We start from the raw sequence: 23,257 nt of genomic DNA, 5'->3' as shown, positions 1-23,257 counted from the left end.
AAAATTTGTTTTTAAATCAATAAAGTTAATAACTAATGGTAAATTTTAATTTTAAAAAAATCAATGTTGGTGGCAAAATTAATTAAAATTCAAAGTTTAGCGGTTAATTTCAAGCACATAAGTTGAGTGGTAAATTTATCCATATTCTTAATGTATAATGACTAACATCAATCAAAACAAAAATATAATGACAAATTTCGATATCCACTTATAGTATAGTGGCAAATTTACACTATAACTCAATTAAAACAATACATAATTAATAAGTTACCAATTTTAAACATCATAGGTACTATTATATCTTTGTAGTACATAGTCGACTACCCAATTTAAACTGCTTTTCTCCAGTTTATAATATGTACACAAGTTTAAAATTGCTTGATTGTGTTTTCTTGTGTTGTAACATTATTTGGAAGAGAAAAATGTACTTTCTTTTTTCTAAGTTGACACATACATAAGTAAAATTAAAAAACACAATCTAAGATATTTACGCAGTTCAAAATTTGTTCTATATATGCAGAATCATGCCCAGAGATAAATCCACTGTATATTTTACAGTACAAATAAATGATATATGCCCAACCCCTCAAAACATTTGGTGTGACCTCACTTTTGTACAATGAAATAAACTCTTTCCCTATTCAATTTAGCTATGCAATTGAAAATCAACACTCAAAAGGGTAACCTCTCCTTTGTACAATGAAATAAAGTCTGCAATTGTAATATATGCTATGCTCTGCCGAAGAAGAGAGCCAAAATCTAACAAAAATTAGGATTAGATCATCACAGGGACTCTTCAACAATGAAATTCAGGATAAATCTACAAAATTTGTGTCAATCTTCAACAAACTAGTCTCCAATGGCTTACTGCACAAATTAGCAAAATATTATGAAAGATGGAAAAAGAAATAGAAATTTCTTGAAAAAAAAGGGTCATAAGAATAAATAAAAAACAAGGACGGACCAACCTGATAACAACCAGATATTTTAATGTTGGCGATGTGAGCAGTCTTATGCCAGTCAGCGCCAATGTCCTTCCGACATCTTTCTTCCAATTGAGGAACTCTTCCTATATCTAACATTTCCAAATTCGTTAGGCAAGGCATCTTGGAAGCGATCTTAAATTGGGCAAATCAGAGAGATAAAGAAATTGCAGATTTGTCACTCCGGAAGATGCCGACACTGGGGAATTTTTGCCAGCGATAGAGAGCGTAGGTTACAGTGCCATGGACAGATCAGCTGATGAAGAATGCATGTCCTATTTTTTGGCTCTTCCATTGAACTCATGCTGAAAGAGAAGAAGCTTAATTACGGGGTTATATTAGGTCATTTGAAATTGTGAGATTATTATGATTTATAAATGTAAAGCAATTAAGTAATTACCTCCTCTTTTTCTGCATCTAATTTCTTAAAGTTGTCAAATGCCTTTCAGAATAAATCCCAATGGGTTACTGCACAAATTAGAAAAAATATTATTAAAACTGATAATTAAAGAATTTGGACTAGTAGTAGTATTTCAATAAGGAAATTAATGAAAAGACCAACCAGAAGGGATGTGAGCAATCTTATACCAATCGGCACCAATGTCCTTCTCACACCTTTCCTCCAACTGAGGAACCCTATATATATTTAACCGTTGCAAATTGGTTAGGCAACGCATCTCATCCGGAAGCGATGTTAAATTGGGAAAATTAATGAGAGAAAGATCTTGCAGATTTGTTAGATGTTGCAGGCACCCATCTAGCGTGTGAGTATCCAATCCCTCAATGTTCTCTACATGGAAAGATTTCAATTTGGAGAGAGGAAGAGAAGAGGTTGAACTTGAAGGGGTCTTAGCATTCATGTTCATCTTCATGGTCTGCTTTAACGGCCTTGAACTGGTATTCACCAACTTTAGCTTACAATCGACTGAAGGATACAACGGCATTGAAGTCAAAGGGCAATCTTTAATCCATAAAGAGGAAAGACAAGGAAATGCCATGGTTGATGTTCCTGTAACTGTTGTGCCGTCCTTGTTGGAATCGTCACCAATTGCTTCTGTTGTCCTCCACCAACTCTTCATATTGGGGCAGTACAAGAGAAAGAGAACCTTAAGCGACGGGAAGAATGGTTCTGTGTCTCCTTGACTTCCTTTTGGTCTATTATCATCCATGTACTCCAGCTCAGTACAACCATAAATATACAGATGTTTAAGACAAGGCAATTGAGCAAAGGAAGGGAGATGCTTGAAATTACCCCACAATATTCTAATCGCGACGAGATTTGTGAGCAATGTAAGCCAACTAGGGAACTTGGCATCACCCCTCCATCCTACAATACGGAGCTCCTTGAGATTAGGATGGGGCTGGAGGTCTTCAAGTGACTTGTCATCATCATCGTTATCACCATTCCATTCTAAAACCAACAATCTCAAATGTTGCTTCTCTTTCAAATTAGCAGCCTTAAACTTCTCTTTTGCATTTTTTACGAATCCCAAATTTGTTATTCTTAGCTCTCCCCTTAAGTTGTTAAGCCCACTCAATTCACTTAGATCTGCACTGCCATGGGAACCATCTTTATCCACTACAAACATGCTTAACGTTTCAAGAGAACTCAGCTTTCCTATTCCACGTGGCATATGAGTTAAGCCATTACAACCACGACACGCAAGATGGGTAAGATTCACCAATTTTTCAATCTTATTTGGCAATTTTTCAAGCCCATCACACCAGTCAAGTTTCAGCACTTGCAAATTTTGTATCTTGCAAATACTCTTTGGGAGAATCTTAAGATCTTCATTGTCAGAAAGATCAAGGTACCTCAAATGTTTCAACTTATGAATGGAGAGTGGAATTGTACTAAAATCAAAATCATCCAATTTTAAGACACGCAAGCATCTATAATTTGAAATTATAAAATCCAAAATTTCGTCCCTCTTATTTTGATGGCTCTTGTTTGAAAATTGTAACAAAGTTCGCAACTTCTTTCCTTTAAATAAAGGAATTAATGAATCGTCAATAATTGATATATGGCGACATTTTTCACCAATCTCACCTACACTTAAATTTGAATCTACAATACTGCTCTCTGTCCCTCCAACTGATTCAGCTAGATCATGCATTAAATCATGCATTTTACATGTCATTTCTTGCAGAAAGTTTCTTCCTTTTACTTCTTGAAAGAAACATTTTTCAGCTAATTCCTTAAAAAACCCAAACCCAACCTCTTCAAGTGATTGCTTTGGATTTGATTGCTTTACGAAACCTTGTGCTATCCAAAATTGAATAAGCATTTGTACATTAATTTCATAATCTTTTGGATACAATCGGCAATAAGTAAAGCAATGCTTCAAATGGGACGGGAGATGATCATAACTCAACTTAAGTGTATGCAGAATATCTCCTTCAATTTGTGATATTTTAGCAAGTTCATATTCTTTGAAAGAATGCCACTCATTTTCTGTTTCTTTCAAAGATAACGTACTAGCTATTGTCTTTATGACTAAGGGAACCCCACCACACCTTTTCGAAATTTGTTTCCCTTCTTCCACAAAGGTTGAATTTGTTGAGTCTACATATCTCTGCTCAAATGCTATCTTTTTGAACAAAGACCAAGCATCATCATCAGACAAGCCTTTTAGTTTCAAGACATGGGATTGACATTTATTGGTAATCTTCGCTACTTTTAGAGATCGAGTAGTTACTATTATCCTACTCCCTTTAGCCCCACCCATCAATAACTTCTTTAGCCTAGACCACTGTTCTGGGTCTTCATTCCAAATGTCATCCAAAATAAGCAAATATTTTTTCCCATCAATTTTATCTCGAAGTTGTTTTTGCAATTGATCCATTTCAAGATTTTGATCAGGTGCTTGATTAGTCACAGATTTGATAATGTTTGCTACTATAAGTTTCACATCAAAAACATTTGAAACACACACAAACATCGTCAACTCAAAATGACTTTTTACCATTTCATCGTTATAGACAAGTACGACCAAAGCAGTCTTCCCTAAGCCTCCAAACCCCACAATTGGAATGATATAAACATTCTCTTCACTTTGAAACTCTAACACGAGTTTTAGAAGAGCTGCTTTATCATCATCCCTCCCTATTATTTCATCTTCACGCTCAAAAGAATGTGTTTCCTGCCTCTTTTTAGTCATGAAAGAGGTTTCCGCGGAGCGATCACGCGGAATGAAGCAAAAAGTGTTGGCCTCCCATTTTGAGACCGTAAGCACACTGGTTTGAGCTTGAAAAGAAAAGGCGTACCTCTTGTTCCCACCCAATAGATCTTTCCGCAAAGCTTCAGTAGAGAAATCATCGAGCAAGTCATCGGCATCATAAAGTACATCTTTCAGCTCTTCAAGCCAAACTTTGATGAGATTGTCGGTCACCGATTTCTCTTCTGCGTCAAGAAGCACAGCTTTGATTGTGGAGACGATACTTTTGAGGTCGTCAAGGTCATGTTTGAGATTCCACCACAGTCCAACCTGAGAAGGAGCATGAGAGCTCAACTTAATAATGAGCTCTGCGGCGATGTTGAGAGCAATTGCTTCGGCCATTGATGGCTCAAACTGAAATGAAGGCAAAAAAGTGTTTGGCTATTGCAAGAGGAAAAGTGTTGCGCGGAAGCGTGTGAAAGAGTAAAATTATTGTACTGAAAAATCACACTAAGTTCAATTCCCAGGAAAGAGAGGTGGATCACGAGGATCGCTTACATACCAGATCTTTCCTAGCCAGAATATCCCTCTATCGTAATTTAATAGCACAATAAATCACTACAATGACACTTGCAAAATATGCAGAACAAAAATAAAGAACACTAGAATTTTAACGAGGTTCAGCAAATTTTGCCTACGTCCTCGGGCACTACCAAATATATTTCACTCCAAAAATACAAGTGAAAGTTTACAAATAGGGAGAGAGAACAATTGCCTTAAGTAGAGAATGGCAAGTGTGGGATGAAGAAAGTAAGAAATGGTTAGGCCTATTTATAGTTGAGGTTCAAGGATCAACTTGCAATGTCCCTATACAATTAGGGACCAAAATTGCAATTATCCCATGCCAACTTTTAACCCAACTTGCCAACCAATTTTACTTTCTACTTTCGGTGCCCACCCTTTTTGACTTTTCAAACAATGGGTGGGTTCCAATAATCTCCACCTTGAAGATTTGATTAGGATAATCTTATCTTCACACAATTCTTTCTGCCTTTGACAACAATACTTGATAGTGCCTTCTTCAACTGTTAAACTTGCAGGATATTAATCAAGTTCAAACAATGTTCGAACTTGGTTGCTGTTACCACCTTGGTCATCATATCTGCGGGATTATTTGCAGTCTTGATCTTCTGAAGACAAATTTTCCCCTCTTCAATAATTTCCCGCACAAAATGGAATCGTACGTCGATATGTTTTGTACGTGCATGATAGACTTGATTCTTTGCTAAATGAATAGCACTTTGACTACAACAATACACGTTAATATGCTCCTGAACCAACCCCAAGGTTTTAGCCATACCTTGTAACCAAATAGCCTCCTTTACAGCCTCTGTTACAGCCATGTACTCGGCTTCTGTGGTTGACAATGCAACTGTAGACTGTAGTGTAGACTTCCAACTTATTGGTCCTCCAGCAAGTGTAAACACATAACCGGTGGTTGATCTTCGCTTGTCCAAATCACCGGCATAGTCAGAATCAACGTACCCAATAACACCTTTACCAAGTGTATTATCCTGCTTGAACAGTAATCCAACATCCACGGTCTTCTGAATATACCGTAGAATCCATTTCACAGCTTGCCAATGTCCTTTTCCAGGATTATGCATATACCTGCTCACTATACTAACTGCCTGTGAAATGTCGGGTCTTGTACACACCATTGCATACATCAAGCTACCCACTGCATTAGAATACGGAACTTGCAACATGTATTCTCGTTCCGTATTCGTCGAAGGAGATAGTTGTGCAGAAAGCTTGAAATGAGAAGCCAACGGGGTACTTACAGGTTTGGTCTGCTCGTTCATGCCAAACTGCTGTAGTACTTTCTTCAAATACTGCTTCTGAGACAAGCTAACTCTGCCATGAGCTCTATCTCTACATATTTCCATGCCAAGAATCTTCTTAGCTTCACCTAGATCTTTCATCTCAAACTCGAGATTGAGTTGAGTCTTCAATCTCTCAATCTCAACTTTGCTCTTAGATGCTATCAGCATATCATCAACATATAAGAGCAAGTATATGAAAGTTCCTTCTTGTAGCTTCTGAAATATACGCAATGATCAAATTTACTTCTTGTGTACCTTTGCCCTTTCATGAACTGATCAAATCGCTTGTACCACTGCCTCAGAGATTGTTTCAATCCATAAAGCGACTTTGTCAGTTTGCAAACCCAATTTTCTTTATCAGCAACATTGAATCCATCAGGCTGAGTCATATAGATTTCCTCTTCCAAATCACCGTGTAAAAATGCTGTCTTCACATCAAGCTGAACTAGTTCAAGATCGTATTGCGCAACCAAGGCTAGCAAAATTCGAATAGACGAATGCTTCACAACTGGAGAAAACACTTCATTGTAGTCTATTCCTTCTTTCTGAGCGTAACCCTTTGCTACCAATCTAGCCTTGTATCGAATTTCATTTTTACCAGGAAATCCTTCCTTCTTTGCATATACCCATTTGCATCCAATTGCCTTCTTTCCCTTAGGCAGTCTCACCAACTCCCAAGTCCTATTTTTATGAAGAGACTGCATTTCTTCATTCATAGCTTGCTTCCACTTTACACCATCAGAGTTACTTATTGCTTCTGTGTAAGTGGAAGGAACATCATCATCTGCAATTGGAAGTGCATAGGCCACCATATCATCAAAGCGAGCAGGCTTACGAATCTCTCTTCTTGGCCTCCTATATGCAATTGAATCTTGTTGCTGTAGAAGTTCTTGGGTCGAAACTTCTTCATCATTTGTTCTTTCAATATTAGCTGGATCATCATTAACCTTTTCAAACTCCACCTGCTGCAAAGTACTACTGGTTTTGTCATCCTTTTGTGAATCCTCGTTCTTCATCATGGTTGATTCATCAAAAGTTACATCTCTACTGAAAACAATCTTCCTTGTATCAGGACACCAGAGACGGTATCCTTTTACACCACCAGTTATACCCATGAATAATGTTTTCTTTGCTCTTGGGTCTAACTTAGATTCTTTTACATGATAATATGCAGTGGAACCAAAAACATGTAAAGAATCATAATCAGTAGCAGGTTTACCAGTCCACATCTCCATAGGAGTTTTTCTATTTATTGCAGCTGATGGCAATCGGTTAATTAGATGGCACGCATATGTAACTGCCTCAGCCCAAAATTCCTTGCCCAATCCAGCATTGGACAACATACATCGAACTTTCTCCAGTATAGTCCGATTCATGCGTTCTACCACCCCATTCTGCTGTGGTGTATCTCGAACAGTGAAGTGTCGCACAATGCCCTCATCTTGACATACTTGTAGAAATGGATCATTTTTGTACTCAGTACCATTATCTGATCGAAGTCGTTTGACCTTTCGACCTGTCTGAGTCTCCACCATCTTCTTCCACTTCAGAAATGCATCCAAAACTTCATTTTTTCTTTTCATTAGATACACCCATACTTTTCTTGAATAATCATCAAGAAAAGTGACAAAATAGTGCATACCTCCCAAAGAAGCCACTTTGGTAGGTCCCCACACATCACTGTGAACATAGTCCAGAATTCCTTTCGTATTGTGAATTGCTGAACCAAATTTTACCCTCGTCTGCTTGCCCAGAACACAATGTTCACAGAATTCCAATTTGCAAGAATTTGCACCTTTCAACAAGCCTTGCTTCGCCAAAGTCTGCAAAGCTTTTTCACCAGCATGTCCCAATCGCCTATGCCATAACCTGGTAGCCTCTAAATCTGCATCTTTCGCAGAAGCTGTTGATGTTGATCCAATAACTGTACTTCCATTTAAATAGTACAAGTTATTTCTTCTAGTGCCTTTCATCACCGTCAATACCCCAGCTACTACCTTTAGTAATCCATCTCTCAAAGTGATTGTGAGCCCTTTAGATTCTAGGGCCCCTAATGAGATGAGATTTTTCTTCAGGCTAGGTACGTAGCGAACATCTGTCAAGACTTGGATTGAGCCGTCGTGATTCTTCAATTGGACTGTACCCACTCCCATTATCTTACAAGCACTATCATTGCCCATAAGAACAATTCCACCTTCTAGCTCTTTAAGACTAGAAAACCAGTCCTTATTAGGACACATATGGTAAGTACATCCTGAATCCAAAATCCACTCATCCGTTTGACATGCCATTGCCATGCCAACCAAGCTAAAGTCTGACTCCTCATCATGCTCTGCTACACATGCATTAGAAATAGCCTTGCCCTTTTGTAGCTTAGGACAATTCTTTTTCCAATGCCCTTTCTCACGACAAAAGGCACATTCATCTTTGGCGGGTCTCCCTTTGGACTTACCCCTTCTACCAGGTTTGCTGCTGTGTGAACGACCTCTTACTGTTAAGACTTCTGCAGTTGTATCTCTGTGATCTCTTTTATCTTTCTTTCGAGTCTCAGATCTATACAACGCACTACAGACTGCATCAAATGTGATTGAATCTTTCCCATGAAGCAATATGGTGGTAAGATGATCATATTCATCAGGAAGGGAATTCAACAACAATAATGCCTTGTCTTCATCTTCAAATTTCTCATCCAAATTTAGCAAGTCTGCTAAAATTTTATTGAATGAGTTCACATGGTCATTCATCGACATACCAGGTGCATACGTGAACCGAAAAAGTTTCTTTTTCATATAAAGCCTATTTTCAAGACTTTTCGTTAGAAACTTTTCTTCCAATGTATCCCACAGCTTATTTGCTGATGTCTCCCTCATGACGGAGTACTTCTGCTCTTTGGCCAAACATAGGCGGATTGTACCACACGCCTGTCTATTGATCTTGGCCCACTCCTTGTCATCCATCTTGTCAGGTTTTTCTTCAAGGGCTATATCCAGCTCTTGCTGACATAAGACATCCAGGATCTCACACTGCCACATACCAAAATTATTGGTACCGTCAAATTTCTCTACTTCAAATTTTGCATTTGTCACAATAGTCCTTGCTGATGACGATGCTGCTGCCATTTTCTCCTCAATCCCAACTACTGTATACGTGAACAGTACCATATACGTGAATAGTGCCGTATACGTAAATAGTACCGTATACGTTAATAGTGCCGTATACGTGAATAGTACCGTAAACGGTCGTATTCCCCAAGTACGAACCTGGCTCTGGTACCAATTGTTGCGCGGAAGCGTGTGAAAGAGTAAAATTATTGTACTGAAAAATCACACTAAGTTCAATTCCCAGGAAAGAGAGGTGGATCACGAGAATCGCTTACATACCAGATCTTTCCTAGCCAGAATATCCCTCTATCGTAATTTAATAGCACAATAAATCACTACAATGACACTTGCAAAATATGCAGAACAAAAATAAAGAACACTAGAATTTTAACGAGGTTCAGCAAATTTTGCCTACGTCCTCGGGCACTACCAAATATATTTCACTCCAAAAATACAAGTGAAAGTTTACAAATAGGGAGAGAGAACAATTGCCTTAAGTAGAGAATGGCAAGTGTGGGATGAAGAAAGTAAGAAATGGTTAGGCCTATTTATAGTTGAGGTTCAAGGATCAACTTGCAATGTCCCTATACAATTAGGGACCAAAATTGCAATTATCTCATGCCAACTTTTAACCCAACTTGCCAACCAATTTTACTTTCTACTTTCGGTGCCCACCCTTTTTGACTTTTCAAACAATGGGTGGGTTCCAATAAAAAGAGTGGAAGAGATGAAACGCAGGTGTGAATGTATAGATACATGTGGAGTCTCATTAAATAAAAATCTGAATATCTGTTTCTTGTTAATGAGCATAGCACTTTTCGATTGAGCATTGGAATCACAGTCATCATGTGCTTCAGCTTTGCTAATTTAAGTTTTTGGTGACAATTACAATGGTGTCTATATTTTATGACTATAATTATATTTTCATTTCTATATTACTATGAATACTGTATTATTATTATTATTAAAATTAGAAGTGATATGATAAAATTACAAAAATATTTACTTTATAGAAAATTTCATATATTTTTTAAATTAAAAAACCGAATTTGAGAATAGCCAAAACTGAAGGAAATTTAAACAAATTTCATGGCTATCATTAGCCTCTAACAACCAATGCAAACTTCTTTTTGTGTAAATGCCCCTTAAAGTCCCTGTACTTTTTCCAAGTGAGCAAATTACTCCCTCTCTAACGAAAACAAATTAATGGAGACCACGTACTCTTCAAAGGTGAACAAATAAGACCATTAAGATCGGTGTTAACAATTTCTACTAATATATGACACGTGTCTAACTATGATTAGTTAAGTTTGACAAGATTTTAAATAAATTAATATATATAATATAAAAAAATCTATAAAAATTCTAAACTTCTATTACTTTAATATAAAAGTTTCATATATATAAACCCCTAAATTAAATTAAATTAAATTAAATTGAACAAATAAATTAAATAAAAAATCAATTGATATGGTTGATTCGACCACTGATCAAATTTGAAAACCTTGATCAGAACTACATCAATATGTTAGTTTCTTGTTTATTAAATATGGTTAGCTGCAAATAGAGATTGAAGCGGAGGAAAACAGAACAGAGAGTGAAGCTCAAATCAGAATTTTTTTTTCTTTTTTGAAGCATCTATAATGTTAATAGAATTTGATTTCTAATTTTTTTATCAAATATTGTATATGTATATTATCTCTTTTTACTTCAATGAGTATTTGACTATTTGTTAGAACTTGTTAAAAGAATATTGCATCTTTGATAATGCTTTGTTCGCGACGGAGACACCTAGTGCATCAAATGTTAGACCTCGATTATGTAATGTAAGTGCATTTTTCTACTAGCATTTGACTTTGTCTAAGATATTTACGTAATTCAGAACTTGTCTTATGTTTATGGGGCCTTATCTAAAGATAAACTCACTGTATACTTTACGGTACAAATAAATGATTTATGTTCAAACCCTCAAATATTTGGTGTGTCATCACATTTGTACAATGAAGTAAACTCTCCCAATTCATGTTATCTATGCAATTGAAAATCAACACTCAGAATGTGTATAACAATGACACTCAATAATAGCTTCTCACTATAAACATATGTGCTCCTTGAAATTGATGTCATGTTAGAAAAATCGTATTTTATGGGAATTTTGAGGTATATTTTTAATAGGTAAAGGTGGAGAGTTTAATCATAAAATTATTGTTTCATATTCTACTCCATGAGACTTTTACAACGGTATATCATATGCTCAAAATGATTGAGTGATGAATGAGAAATTGATGCTCAAAGAAAGTTACTTGGAAATATTTGTTGAGAAAAAGTAAAAGCTTAGATCTCACATTGGTTAAATAACAAGTATGATATGTGCATATATATGGGAACCCTCTTAAAAATTAAATGAATGATTAAGCTTTGAATCTTGCCTTGCACGCAGGGTCTAAATCCGTTGGGGTGCACTCACATGACTTGGACAACGTGAAATGTTTAGACTGATTGGGCTCAAAATAACCCAATACAATTATTTTTCCTTAGCAGGCATTTATCTTATTTTATTTAATTCTAATCAATTTGATTTAATTTTTAATCAAATTGATTTGTTGGCTCCTTTAATGACAGATTTTGTGGATATTTCCAAAATTACACCATACTAAATGCCTATAAAAGGCTATGAATTCTGAAGAATTTTTCCACACTGATATTCTCTTAAATCGAATTTATTTTACTCTCAAAATTCTTCTTTTCCTCTCCATATTTTCCAACATTCCAGTAATAGAAAAATTTAACGTTTGTTCGTTAATCGTTGCAGAAGTGCTACTGCTATGATCATCGTATTGTTATATCTTGGGAGACATTTGACCAATATTTTTCCCAGTACCATAGAAGCAGCTGAATTTTTCTTAAGAATACTATGTTTAACAAGCCTCAACGTTTACGTATTTGACAATTTAAATATAAATTATTCTAGTTATATTTTATTTTTTATATAAATATTTATTTATATTTATATATATTTTGTTGGCTAACGTGTATCATGTCACCCATGAAATAAATCATTTATATATAAGCACCAGGATGGACCAAGCTTTACATAAGCTCCAAGTAAAGTAAATTAACAAATTTTCAAAGGCAGTATCATGAGCCTATCTTCAATTGTCATCCCTGAATTAGGACTCTTTCAAAAGCAACAACAAACCCGGAAACTATAAATGCGGGTGTAAAATATATAAAAATTTATCTATTTTAGACCAACCAACTTTATATCATGTGCGTAAATGATGGCTAACCGCAAACCCATTGTTATGCTTTTCCAGTGCAAGCTTAACAAAGGGTCAAACATTAGGCATCATCATCTGTAATGGCAACAACTTCACATCCCCATTAGTGTTAATATGTGCGCGCGTTTAATAGATTGTTACGTAAGCAATTTTGCAATCAAAGATTTTAGTATCTAAATGTGCATTCTATTTTTACGACCAACGTATTATTGTTACGTAATAAATTTTGTAATTAAAATATTGTTGTTGAGATATAAAAAAAATATTATATTTAAAAACGATAAAAATCTTTGCAATATATATAATTGAAAATGATTTTTTAATTTGTAAAATTATTATGTATACTTTAGACAATCAAGTATATACGACGACTCTGCAACAATTTTTTATCGTTACAATAAAATTTTAGTAACAGTAATACAACATTTACATTTAGTAACGATAATACCTTATAGTGAATCCAACTCAATAATTAATTTGAAGAAATTAAAGCATTTGCTAGCTCAACGCATCGGCACTGCTTCTTTAATGGCGAACAACTCAGCAACAATCGGTTCAACAAACCTCACATGTTATGAAAATGTCATCGACACTTCTATTTAAATTCTCGGATATCCCCAATCCAAGTAGATTCGCCAGCCCCTTCAAATCTCAGGTTGATGAAAATGTCATCAACTGAAAACATATTCCACATTTAGAGAAAAAGCTCACATTAAGGATAATATTATCGGAAGATACAGTTATAAACTTGAAAAAGATAAATTTTCAAAGACCACAAGTATGAATCATGTTGGATTACATGTTCCTCCCTTTATCGTCTTTTAAGAGCTCACCTATACTTCTAATGCCCCCGCGCTGCACCATCGACATTAAACTTAAGAAAACTTGGTGGGGGTGGTGTCCTCCTCGCAATGGTCCCTTTTTATCCTGAAATCAAATATAGAATGTATATACACCTTCATCAAGTAAATCAAAACACCGACTGAACCATATATCCCGATTAAATCATTTCTATTTACTTCAATTTAATTGATTAATCGATTTTTTTTTTCATTTAAGAGCCCATTTTTCAATTTATGGGCTAAGATAATTAGAGAAATGAGTCAGACCCTCTGTTTTGAAATGATATAATGGCAATAAATTATAATAAAATTTTATGAAATTTATGTATATTATAATAACTGGTGAATTGTATGTATTTACATAAATGATTCAAATTTTGAATCAAATCAAACTAAAAATAATTTTTTTTAATTTGTTTTCAAGCCGACAATATCAAAACCTACACCTTATTCTACCCTATTCTTTACTTAACCCAATCAAAACACGCCACATAATATACATAATATTCATACGTCACGTAATTCACATCAGCTAAAAATTTCCTGTATGCCCCCACAGCCCACACACACAACACCATCTTTAAACTGTTAAATAATATATTCTCACACTCTGCTAGTTCCGAAAGAAGTTTTTTTATTTTTTTGTTAACGGACAAAATAAAACTGAAACCCAAAGATGAATTTTCCCGCCATGAACAACGGGAGACAAACTCCGGCGGTGGAGACGTCGAATTCGAGTGCATTCTCGTTCATTTCGAAAGGGTGGACAGAAGGAGGTGATTCGGCTGACACGGATTTACAGCTCATGAAAGACCCAGGGAAGTGGTTCAAGAATATCACAGCGAGTTTCGATAGGGAAATTCAGAACTTGAAACTAATGAGTTTGTATTGGCTGAGACTTGAAACTACCTTTTCCTTTTTGGTCGGTTTAAGAATAATGAGTTTGTGGAGAGAGTTAAGTCCAGTTTGGTAAGGTTTTCTTTTTCTGCTTTTGTAGTGGCTGAGACTTGAAACTACCTTTTCTTCTTTGGTGTCAGTTTATTTGTGTGAAGTTTAATCTTTGAGTTTTAGAAGGGCATAAAATTGATGGGTGCTTTATGCAGGGATTTTTGTTGTACTGGAGGAAGTGGGGAATTTTGATTAATTAGACACTTGAATTGTCTAAACTAAATCAAAATGTTAGAAAATCTCACAAGTTCATTGGAAGATTCATTCTCTTCCTAATCAAGAGTTTGATTGAATCTTAGATTAAGTGGGAAATTCTATTATTTCATTTTTTATTTTGGTTTCTTGGATGTACTTCAAATCAGAATGGGCATGTCAGTGATTTGAATGAAGATGGTATGCTTATGATTTCAAAGGATATGAAAACTATGGTAATGTTTGGATTCTAAGGCCTTCAATAACTTGTAAACTATCCACCAAACCAAGCACCGTAGTTATGGCTTTTAAAGGCTGATCAGTTTTACTATTGGGCCGGCTTCGAAAACCTTGGATTTTTGAGAATCATGTTCATCTTTTGCTAGGTAAAGAAGTCCAAGTTGATTTTTATCTTGAATCAAGTTATGTTTTGAAAGTAAATTTGATCAAGTTGGAATTGAGTTTTGAGGTGTAAACACTAATGGGAATGTGAATTTGTTACTATTACAGATGAGGATGAGGACGCCCAATGTTTGGCCCTTTCTTAAACTTGGAATCAAAAAGCATAGACAACGGATTTGTGTCTTGCCACCATTTGTGCACAAAATATGGAGTTATGTTTTTAGTAACAGTAAGTGTTTCTTCTACATTTGGACACTGCTCGGTCTATACCAGATCAATTTTATCATACTGAATACTGATATTTATAGTTTGCAGGTTCATTGTTGCTATATAAAGGGAATTGATGGGCTAGAATCCTCCAAGGAGATTTTGATTTCCTTAGCTCACCAAGAAACACCCCTGCCATTGCCCATGTCCTTCCTTCCTTTCGAGGATTGCAACAGCTCTTCGCATCGAGATTCCAAAGGAAAAGCCTATGTTTTGTTTAAACGACAAGAACAAATTACAAGGTGTTATTCGACTTGTAATTTAATGTGTGCCAACATAAGCATCAACACACAAGTCATATGTATATACAGCCAGGAAATTGACATCTTTTGGAAGGGTCCTGATCCAAGCATTATAATTGAACATTGCCTTGGAATACTGTCTAAAAAAGTTGTTTTCTCATAATCAATTGTGCATTCCTTCATTTGAATACTGTTTGGAACACTAAAAAAACATAAATGTGTTTTTTCCTGAGTTGGAACGTATTATGCAATAAGAAAAATAAAGAGTACAATTAAGATGTTTACGCAGTTCGAAAATCGTCCTACAGTTGCAGGGCTTTGCCCAAAGATGAATACACTATGAACTTCATAGGACAAAGAAATGATTTAAGCTTAACCCCTCAAACACTTGATGCAATCTCACTTTTGTACAATGAAGTAAATTCTCTCCCAACTCATTTTAGCTATGCAAGTGAAAATTCACATTCAACACTCGTTTTCCTACTATGAATCAAACTCTTAATAAGCTCCATGTAAAGTGGAATCATAAATTTTCAAATGCAATATGTCTGGCAATTGTCATGCTTGAACAACGACTCTTCCAAAAGCATCAATGAACCTGAAAATTATAAATGCCAACATAGAATATGTTACAAATCCCTTTATTATCAGCCTTATATTTGCACATATGTGTGTTTAGTATAATGCCGTTGATATATAAATAATGAAACATTTTATCAACTTCAACCTCACCACCAAATATTCTGAAGCATCTTCCTTTTTTTCATGTTTGGACCTTCAATAACAAATTTGGCTGGAATTCCAAACGGCTAAAAGAGTGCCCTGAATCAATGAATATTATGAATTTGAATACCTCCAAAAGCCTGTCAATATCACAGGTACCATCTAAGATAGTAATCAGTTGGCATATATTAAGAGAAAACATAAATATATATAAAGATATGATAGGTAAGTGCTTAAATGAAGAAAGCAGAGCATATAGTACAACCATTTTGAAGGCTTCATAGGCCTCTCTCTCCACATCAATGATTTTTTTAGAATTAAATTATTAGAAGCAATTGTCAAGTTATTATTATGATTTAAAAGTAAAAAGCAAATAGATAAATGAGCACCTCTTTTTATGCATATAAAATGATTGAAGTTGACTAATGCCTTTCTCCAATGCCTTACTGCACAAATCAGCAAAAATATTATGAAAGATGATAAGTAGGATGAAAACAAAGGGATTTTAACAAGGAAACTAACAGTATCCAACTTCAATGAAAAATGGCACCAGACCCCTGACTTGGAGATTCAATATACCACTCTTATTTTTCTTAAAAAAAAAGTAAGGTCATCAAAATAAATAAATAACAAAGACGGACCAACCTGATACAACCGAATGTTGGGGATGTGAGCAATCTTTTGCCAGTCAGCGCCAATGTCCTTCCGAAATCTTTCCTCCAACTGAGGAATTCTTTCTATTTCTAAAGTTTGCAATTTGGTTAGGCAACGCATCTCGTCCGGAAGAGATGTTAAATTGGGCAAATTAACGAGATAAAGCCGTTGCAGATTTGTTAGATGTTGAAGCCACTCCGGAAGATGCCGACACTTTGGAATATTTCGCAGCCTTAGAGAGCGTAGGCTTGTATGATCTTGGAATATTTGGATGCCAGCTCCAGATAACTCCAGCTCCTTGCAGTCCGTTACTTCAAACTCTTCAAGGAAAGTGAGATGTTGGAACACAGGAAGCAGTGACCTCAATCCATTGCTGTTATGAATTTTTAATGTTTTCAATTGAACAAGATGTTGAAGCCAAATGGGGAGAGACACCAGCTTTGGAATATTATCAATCTCCAAATGAGAGAGATTCTTAAGGGGTTCCCATTGCATGCCCTCTAAATCAACCTCCTTGCAATCTCCTATTGTTAATGTTTTGAGGCTGGCGAGATGTTGCAGGCACTCATCTAGCGGGTGAGTGTCCAACCCCTCAATGTTGTGTACATGGAAAGATTTCAATTTGGAGAGAGGAAGAGAAGAGGTTGAAGTTGATGGGGTCGTACTAGTGATGTTCATCTTCATGGTCTGCTTTAACGGTCTTGAACTGGTATTCCTCAACTCTAGCTTATCATCGAGTGAAGGATACAACGGCATTGATGTCAAAGGGCAATTTCTAATTTCTAAAGAGGAAAGACAAGGAAATGCCATGGTTGATGTTCCCATAACTGTTGTGTCGTCCTCGTTGGAATCACCAATCGACCTTTTCCTCCACCAACTATTCATATTTGGGCAATTATCGAGGCGAAGATACTTGAGCGATGGGAAGAATGATTCTGATTCTCCTTGACTTCCTTTTGAGCTATTATTATCCATGCACTCCAGCTCAGTTAAACCAGATAACTTCAGCTGTTGAAGACAAGGCAATTGAGCAAAGGATGGGAGATGTTTGAATTTACTAGGAGCATATATGGAAATATCGACGAGATTTGTGAGCAAAGAAAGCCAACTTGGAAACTTGGCATCACCCCTCCATCCTCCAATACAGAGCTCCTTGAGATTAGGATGGGGTTGGAGGTCTTCAAGTGACTTCTCATCATCATGGTTACCACCGCCCCATTCTAAAACCAACGATCTCAAATGTTGCTTCTCTTTCAAATTAGCAGCCTCAAACTTCTCTTTTGCATTTTTTACGAATCCCAAATTTCTTATTTCTAGACGTCCCCTTAAGTTGTTAAGCAGTCTCAATTCACTTAGATCTGCACCGCCATGGGACCCATCTTTATCCACTACAAACATGCTTAACGTCTCAAGTGAAGTCAGCTTCCCTATTCCACGTGGCATATGAGTTAAACTAATACAATGTTCACACTCAAGATGGGTAAGATTCACCAATTTTTCAATCTTCTTTGGCAATTCTTTAAGCCCATCACACCCATCAAGTTTCAGCGCTAGCAAATTCTGAATCTTGCAAATACTCTTTGGGAGAATCTTAAGAGAGAAATTGCGAGAAAGATCAAGGTACCTCAAACGTTTCAACTTACAAATGGAGGGTGAAATCTTTTGAATACCTATAGAATTCAATTTCAATACACGCAAGCATCTGCAATTTGAAATTATCAAATCCCAAGTTTCATCACTCAAATTTTGATCTGTGTTGTTTGGAAAATGTAACAAGGTTCGCAACTTCTTTCCCTTAAACAAAGGAATTAATGAAGGAGCAATTGATATGTGGCGACATTTTTCACCAACATCACTTGCAATTTTATTTGAATCTACAATACTACTCTCCATCCCTGCTACTGATTCAGCTAGATCATGCATTAAATCATGCATTTTACATCTCATATTCCCAATTCGATATTCTTCTACCTCTTGAAAGAAACTTCTTTCAACTAAATCTTTAAAATACCCAAACCCGATCTCCTCGAGAGAATGACTTTGATTCAATTGCTTTATGAAACCCTGTGCAATCCAAAATTGAACAAGCGCTTGTACTTCAATTTCGTAATCTTTTGGATACAATCGGCAATAAGCAAAGCAATGCTTCAAATGAGACGGGAGATGATCATAACTCAACTTAAGTGTAGGTAATATCTCACCTTCGTTCTGAGATATTCTAGCAAGTTCGTTATCTTTAAAAGAAAGCCACTCACTTTTAGTTTCTTTGAAAGATAACGTACCAGCTATCGTCCTTATGACTAAGGGAACTCCACAACACCTTTCCAAAATCAGCTTTCCTATTTCCACAAAGCCTGAATCTGTTGAGTCTGCAGATCTTTGTTCAAATGCTATCTCTTTGAACAAAGACCAAGCATCATTATCAGACAAGCCGTTCAGAACATAAGGCTGACATTTACTAGTAATCTTTGCTACTCTCAAAGAGCGAGTAGTTACTATTATCCTACTTCCTTTAGCCCCACCTACCAATAACTCTTTTAAACTAACCCATTTTTCCCACTCATCATTCCAAATGTCATCCAAAACAAGCAAATATTTTTTCCCACCAATTTTTTCCCGAAGTTGTTTTTGCAATTGGTCCATTTCGAGATTTTGATCTAGTGCTTTGCCTGTTGCAGATTTGATAATGTTTTCTACAATTATTTTGACATCAAAAACATCTGAAACACACACCCACATCATCAACTCAAAATGATTTTTGACCATTTCATCATTATAGACAAACTGAGCCAAAGCAGTCTTCCCTAACCCTCCAAACCCCACAATTGGAATGATGTAAACATTCTCTTCACTTTCAAACTCTAACACGAGTTTTAGAAGAGCTGCTTTATCATCGTCCCTCCCTATTATTTTATCTTTAAAAGAGTGCGTTAGCTGCCTCTTTTTAGTCATGAAAGAGGTTTCCATGGGACGGTCACGCTCTATCAAGTTGAACGACCTGGCTTGACTTCCAATTGAAATCAACCTGGCCTTAATGATCTTAATTTTCCGACCCATTTTGAGACCGTAAGCAAACTGGTTTGAGCTCGAGAAGAAAAGGCGTACCTCTTTCGTCAGCTTGTTCCCACCCAATAGATCTTTCCGCAAAGCTTCGGTAGAGAAATCATCGAGCAAGTCGTCAGCATCGTAAAGTACATCTTTCAGCTTTTCAAGCCAACCTTTGACGAGATGGCTGGTCACGGATCGCTCTTCTGCGTCAAGAAGCACAGCTTTGATTGTAGAGACGGTGCTTTTGAGGTCGTCGAGGTCATCTTTGACATTCCAACAGAGTCCAACTTGAGAGAGCGCACGAGAGCTCAACTTAGTAATAAGCTCTAGGGCGAGGTCGAACGCAATTGCTTCGGCCATTGCAGGTTCAAACAGAAATCAAGCAAAGAAGTGTTTGGTTATTGCAAGAGGAGGAGTAAAATGAGAATGATTGGAACAAGATGAAACACAGATGTAGAACCATAGAAAAGTATTCATTTTATATTAAAAACTTAATTAATTAAGGGAGAGTCTTTATTTATAATTTTTGTTGTCGAATTCGATAAAACTTTTTATCAAGAAATTTGTTGTTTTCTTAGGATTAGTATGTTTAAAAAAAAAAAAGTAATGTTAATTGGTCGGACATGACCATATGGGTTCACCACATGGCACACAAAGTGACATGATTATTTTAACTTTTTTTCATTAGTTAAACTTTATTATTGTTATTACTAATGGTGTTTATGAGTTGTTTTGGGGAGATATTTTATTATTATTATAAATATATGTATGGTAACATAAGGGTATTCAAATGTTTATATGGAAAGCTAATAATCGTTGATAAATTCTATATTCTAGATGTTACTGTTATGTTATCTTTTATATATTATCATGTTTTTACAATGTGTACATACATATATACTTACATATATATATAGGTTATCAAATGTGTTAATATATATTATTAACAGTAGTGGCATTTTATTTATTATTAATATTAATATTTTCAGTTAAGTTTTCAAAATAAAGTAATACATCTAAGTTAAACAATTAATAAGACATGACTGCTTTGTTAGAAAAATTTTAATTTTTAATTGATTGTTTACATACATACGAAACCCCTAATGAGATAACGATATTATAATTAATAGCACACTTTACTTATACCCAAAATACCTTAAATTAAATCTCACCTAAACGAAATAAATGACAACTAAAATATAATAATAAATCATAAATATAATAACAAATCGTAAAGCATAACCTCTCTTAATAAAATCATCTTTCATCCTCAAAACCATGCCCCAAGAGAAATGAAAAACCCCAAACACCTAAAAATTATCATACTGTTTGCTTAAATTAAAATATGTCAAGTCTACACTTCAATCTATTTCAAATTCTCTCTCGTTCAAAGAAGGATTACAACCGTTGATTGAACAAAACCTTGAAACAGCTTCCAATAAAACCAAAAAGTAAAATGAAAACCAAATTTGTTTACCAAGTTGAGATAATTATTTCACCCGTATGTCAAAGAATAAGTCCACTAAAAAGTTATCTATTAGCCTGTCAACACCTATAAAAGTAAAACTTAATTGAAAAAGTATCACAACCCCAATTTTTTAATGACAACGTTATAAGGTTATAGCAAGGATGAGTAATTGTGTAACAACTTAAACCCGACATAAAAGTTATAAACAGTGACATAAAAGTTATAAACAGATATTGAGGAATATTTACGTCAACTTGTTCAAAAACTTTTGTTTTAATCAAACTCAGTGCATGTTTCGAAAACATAAAAATTGGCAAAACTCTCATAGATGTTTAGAAAAACCAAAGTCTGAAAACACCTATTTAAAACCCAGAATTTGAATTCAAAATTGCATGTTTTGAAAGTACTAATGTTGGCAGATCATTTCCAATACTAAGGCAAACATTTGTTAAAAACCATATATTTGTTTACAGAAAAATACGTGATTACTTAATCGTTGCAGCAGAAAATTCAGATTTCTTCGTTTTGAAAACAAAATTTTAGTTTGATAACTCTTACGATTATGCAGTCTAATGTTAAAAATATCAAATCCAACAAAAAGAACGATAACCAAAAACCCAGTCCAAAAATAACTTTACAGTCCAAAAAGTCCAGAAAAGCAATCTTATTTATTTAATCGAGAAAACAATCCGAGCTCCCGCACGCCATCCTATCCCAAACTCAAAGATTACCTTAAAAGTCAGAGATTAAACAAAGGGGTGAGCCATAAAGCTCAGTGTGTAACAAACTCAAACCTAGAACTCAAATAACACATCCAACAATTCACAGGATCACAGAGAATTTCATAACGATGATTTGAGCAAAACTGAGAATGCGTGCTTATGCCAATGCAATATTTTTCCAAAAATGTAATGCTGGTTTTTTTTATATATATATAAAACATCCTGCCCAACTCCGGTACACACCAAATAGAGTTCCCCAGAACTCATCCATATAATCACACCAACATAATAATTTTGGTCAATGCCACCAGAGATTGCAGTTAAAACTATCAGATCGAATATATGTAGACAAGCCACTATATTGTAGCCAAGCTGTCAAAACAACATATGTGTGTGGTCGAGCCATCATAAATGTAAACAGAAATGTAAATAAATCACCAGATAATGTAGATGATTAAACACTTTCTCCATACCATAATATCCTAACCCCATGCAATGTGACGTGGCATGCATAAACTGAAATAGAATGATAAGCATGTTGAACATGCATTCATATTCTTAACAAAAATCAGTAAGCATGTGATTTCATACTTTGTATATAGTTATATCATAATTATAAATCACCTTAACAGAAAAGCCACAATGTCACATGCATGGTCATATGGCCGATTTCGAAATACAAATTAACATAATCACACATCATACGGACATATATAGACATAGCGAACCAGGATATACCATGAGAACTATCAGTATCAGATTATGCAAATATATTCTACATACCCTAAACACATCACACACATAAGCATATTAACAAATACATTGTTAGAAATCAATGCATTTATATTCATGATTATGGAAAGTATGAATTAATTGGTGCTCTGTTCATGTATTATATCTTACCATGCGATGATTTTGTTGAGTTATGTGTTAAAGCACTAACTTGTGTTGTTGATGATGCTTAAGCTTGTGCCAATCTTATGTTGGATTGATTCATGTCTATTTTATAAGGTTTTGCGTTGAAATAGTAAGTTATGTTCATGATTTACGAAGTTACTAAGCATTATATGTTTACGTAGTTTTCTTTCCTATGTTTTATAGATTATTAGAAGCTCGATCGGTTTGGAAGCTCGTCGGAGACCTACCACACTACCCAGCAATTATATATCGGTGGATTTTGATGTGTTGGTTAAGGTTATAATGGCATGTATAGGTGAACTTATATCTAAGGGTTAGTTGATGTTTGTGGTATGTAAATGTTTCTTTGAGTTGTGGTATTTTTGGTACTTTGATGCATTGATGGTTTATGTTAATATGGCTAGGTTGATGCATGTTTTGAA

At 35.3% G+C, this 23,257-nt stretch overlaps 2 protein-coding genes across 9 annotated transcripts; both read right to left on the bottom strand.

Annotated features, from left to right (window-relative positions):
• Positions 1-1,528: 1,528 nt before the first annotated feature.
• Positions 1,529-4,543, bottom strand: LOC107934570 (putative disease resistance protein RGA3). Its single transcript, XM_016867030.2, has one exon. It carries the CDS (start codon positions 4,541-4,543, stop codon positions 1,529-1,531), a length of 3,015 nt encoding a protein of 1,004 aa, XP_016722519.2.
• Positions 4,544-15,519: 10,976 nt separating this feature from the next.
• On the bottom strand, positions 15,520-20,191 carry LOC107934586 (disease resistance protein RGA2). 8 transcript variants are annotated; one of them, XM_041105184.1, is made up of 5 exons: positions 19,785-20,191; positions 16,671-18,743; positions 16,415-16,471; positions 16,035-16,165; positions 15,520-15,900 (listed from the first exon to the last, which is right to left on the bottom strand). In XM_041105184.1, the coding sequence occupies exons 1-3, from the start codon at positions 20,085-20,087 to the stop codon at positions 16,469-16,471; spliced, it is 2,379 nt and encodes a 792-aa protein (XP_040961118.1). In that variant the 5' UTR covers positions 20,088-20,191; the 3' UTR covers positions 15,520-15,900; positions 16,035-16,165; positions 16,415-16,468. The 8 variants fall into 8 exon arrangements, with proteins under 8 accessions (XP_040961118.1, XP_040961119.1, XP_040961117.1 ...); XM_041105185.1 differs by having other exon boundaries at positions 16,035-16,124; XM_041105183.1 differs by having other exon boundaries at positions 16,035-16,187; positions 16,671-20,191.
• Positions 20,192-23,257: the final 3,066 nt, after the last annotated feature.

This window comes from Gossypium hirsutum, chromosome D11, assembly GCF_007990345.1.
Source record: "Gossypium hirsutum isolate 1008001.06 chromosome D11, Gossypium_hirsutum_v2.1, whole genome shotgun sequence".
In the NCBI taxonomy this organism is placed as follows: domain Eukaryota; kingdom Viridiplantae; phylum Streptophyta; class Magnoliopsida; order Malvales; family Malvaceae; genus Gossypium; species Gossypium hirsutum.
The sequence above is the reverse complement of the archived record's forward strand: the minus strand, read 5'-3'. Positions and strand labels throughout refer to the sequence as shown.

Bases quoted from the DNA above. Each gene is read 5' to 3' on its own strand.
- LOC107934570 (XM_016867030.2), bottom strand. From the start codon at position 4,543: ATGGCCGAAGCAATTGCTCTCAACATCGCCGCAGAGCTCATTATTAAG.
- LOC107934586 (XM_041105178.1), bottom strand. From the start codon at position 20,087: ATGGCCGAAGCAATTGCGTTCGACCTCGCCCTAGAGCTTATTACTAAG.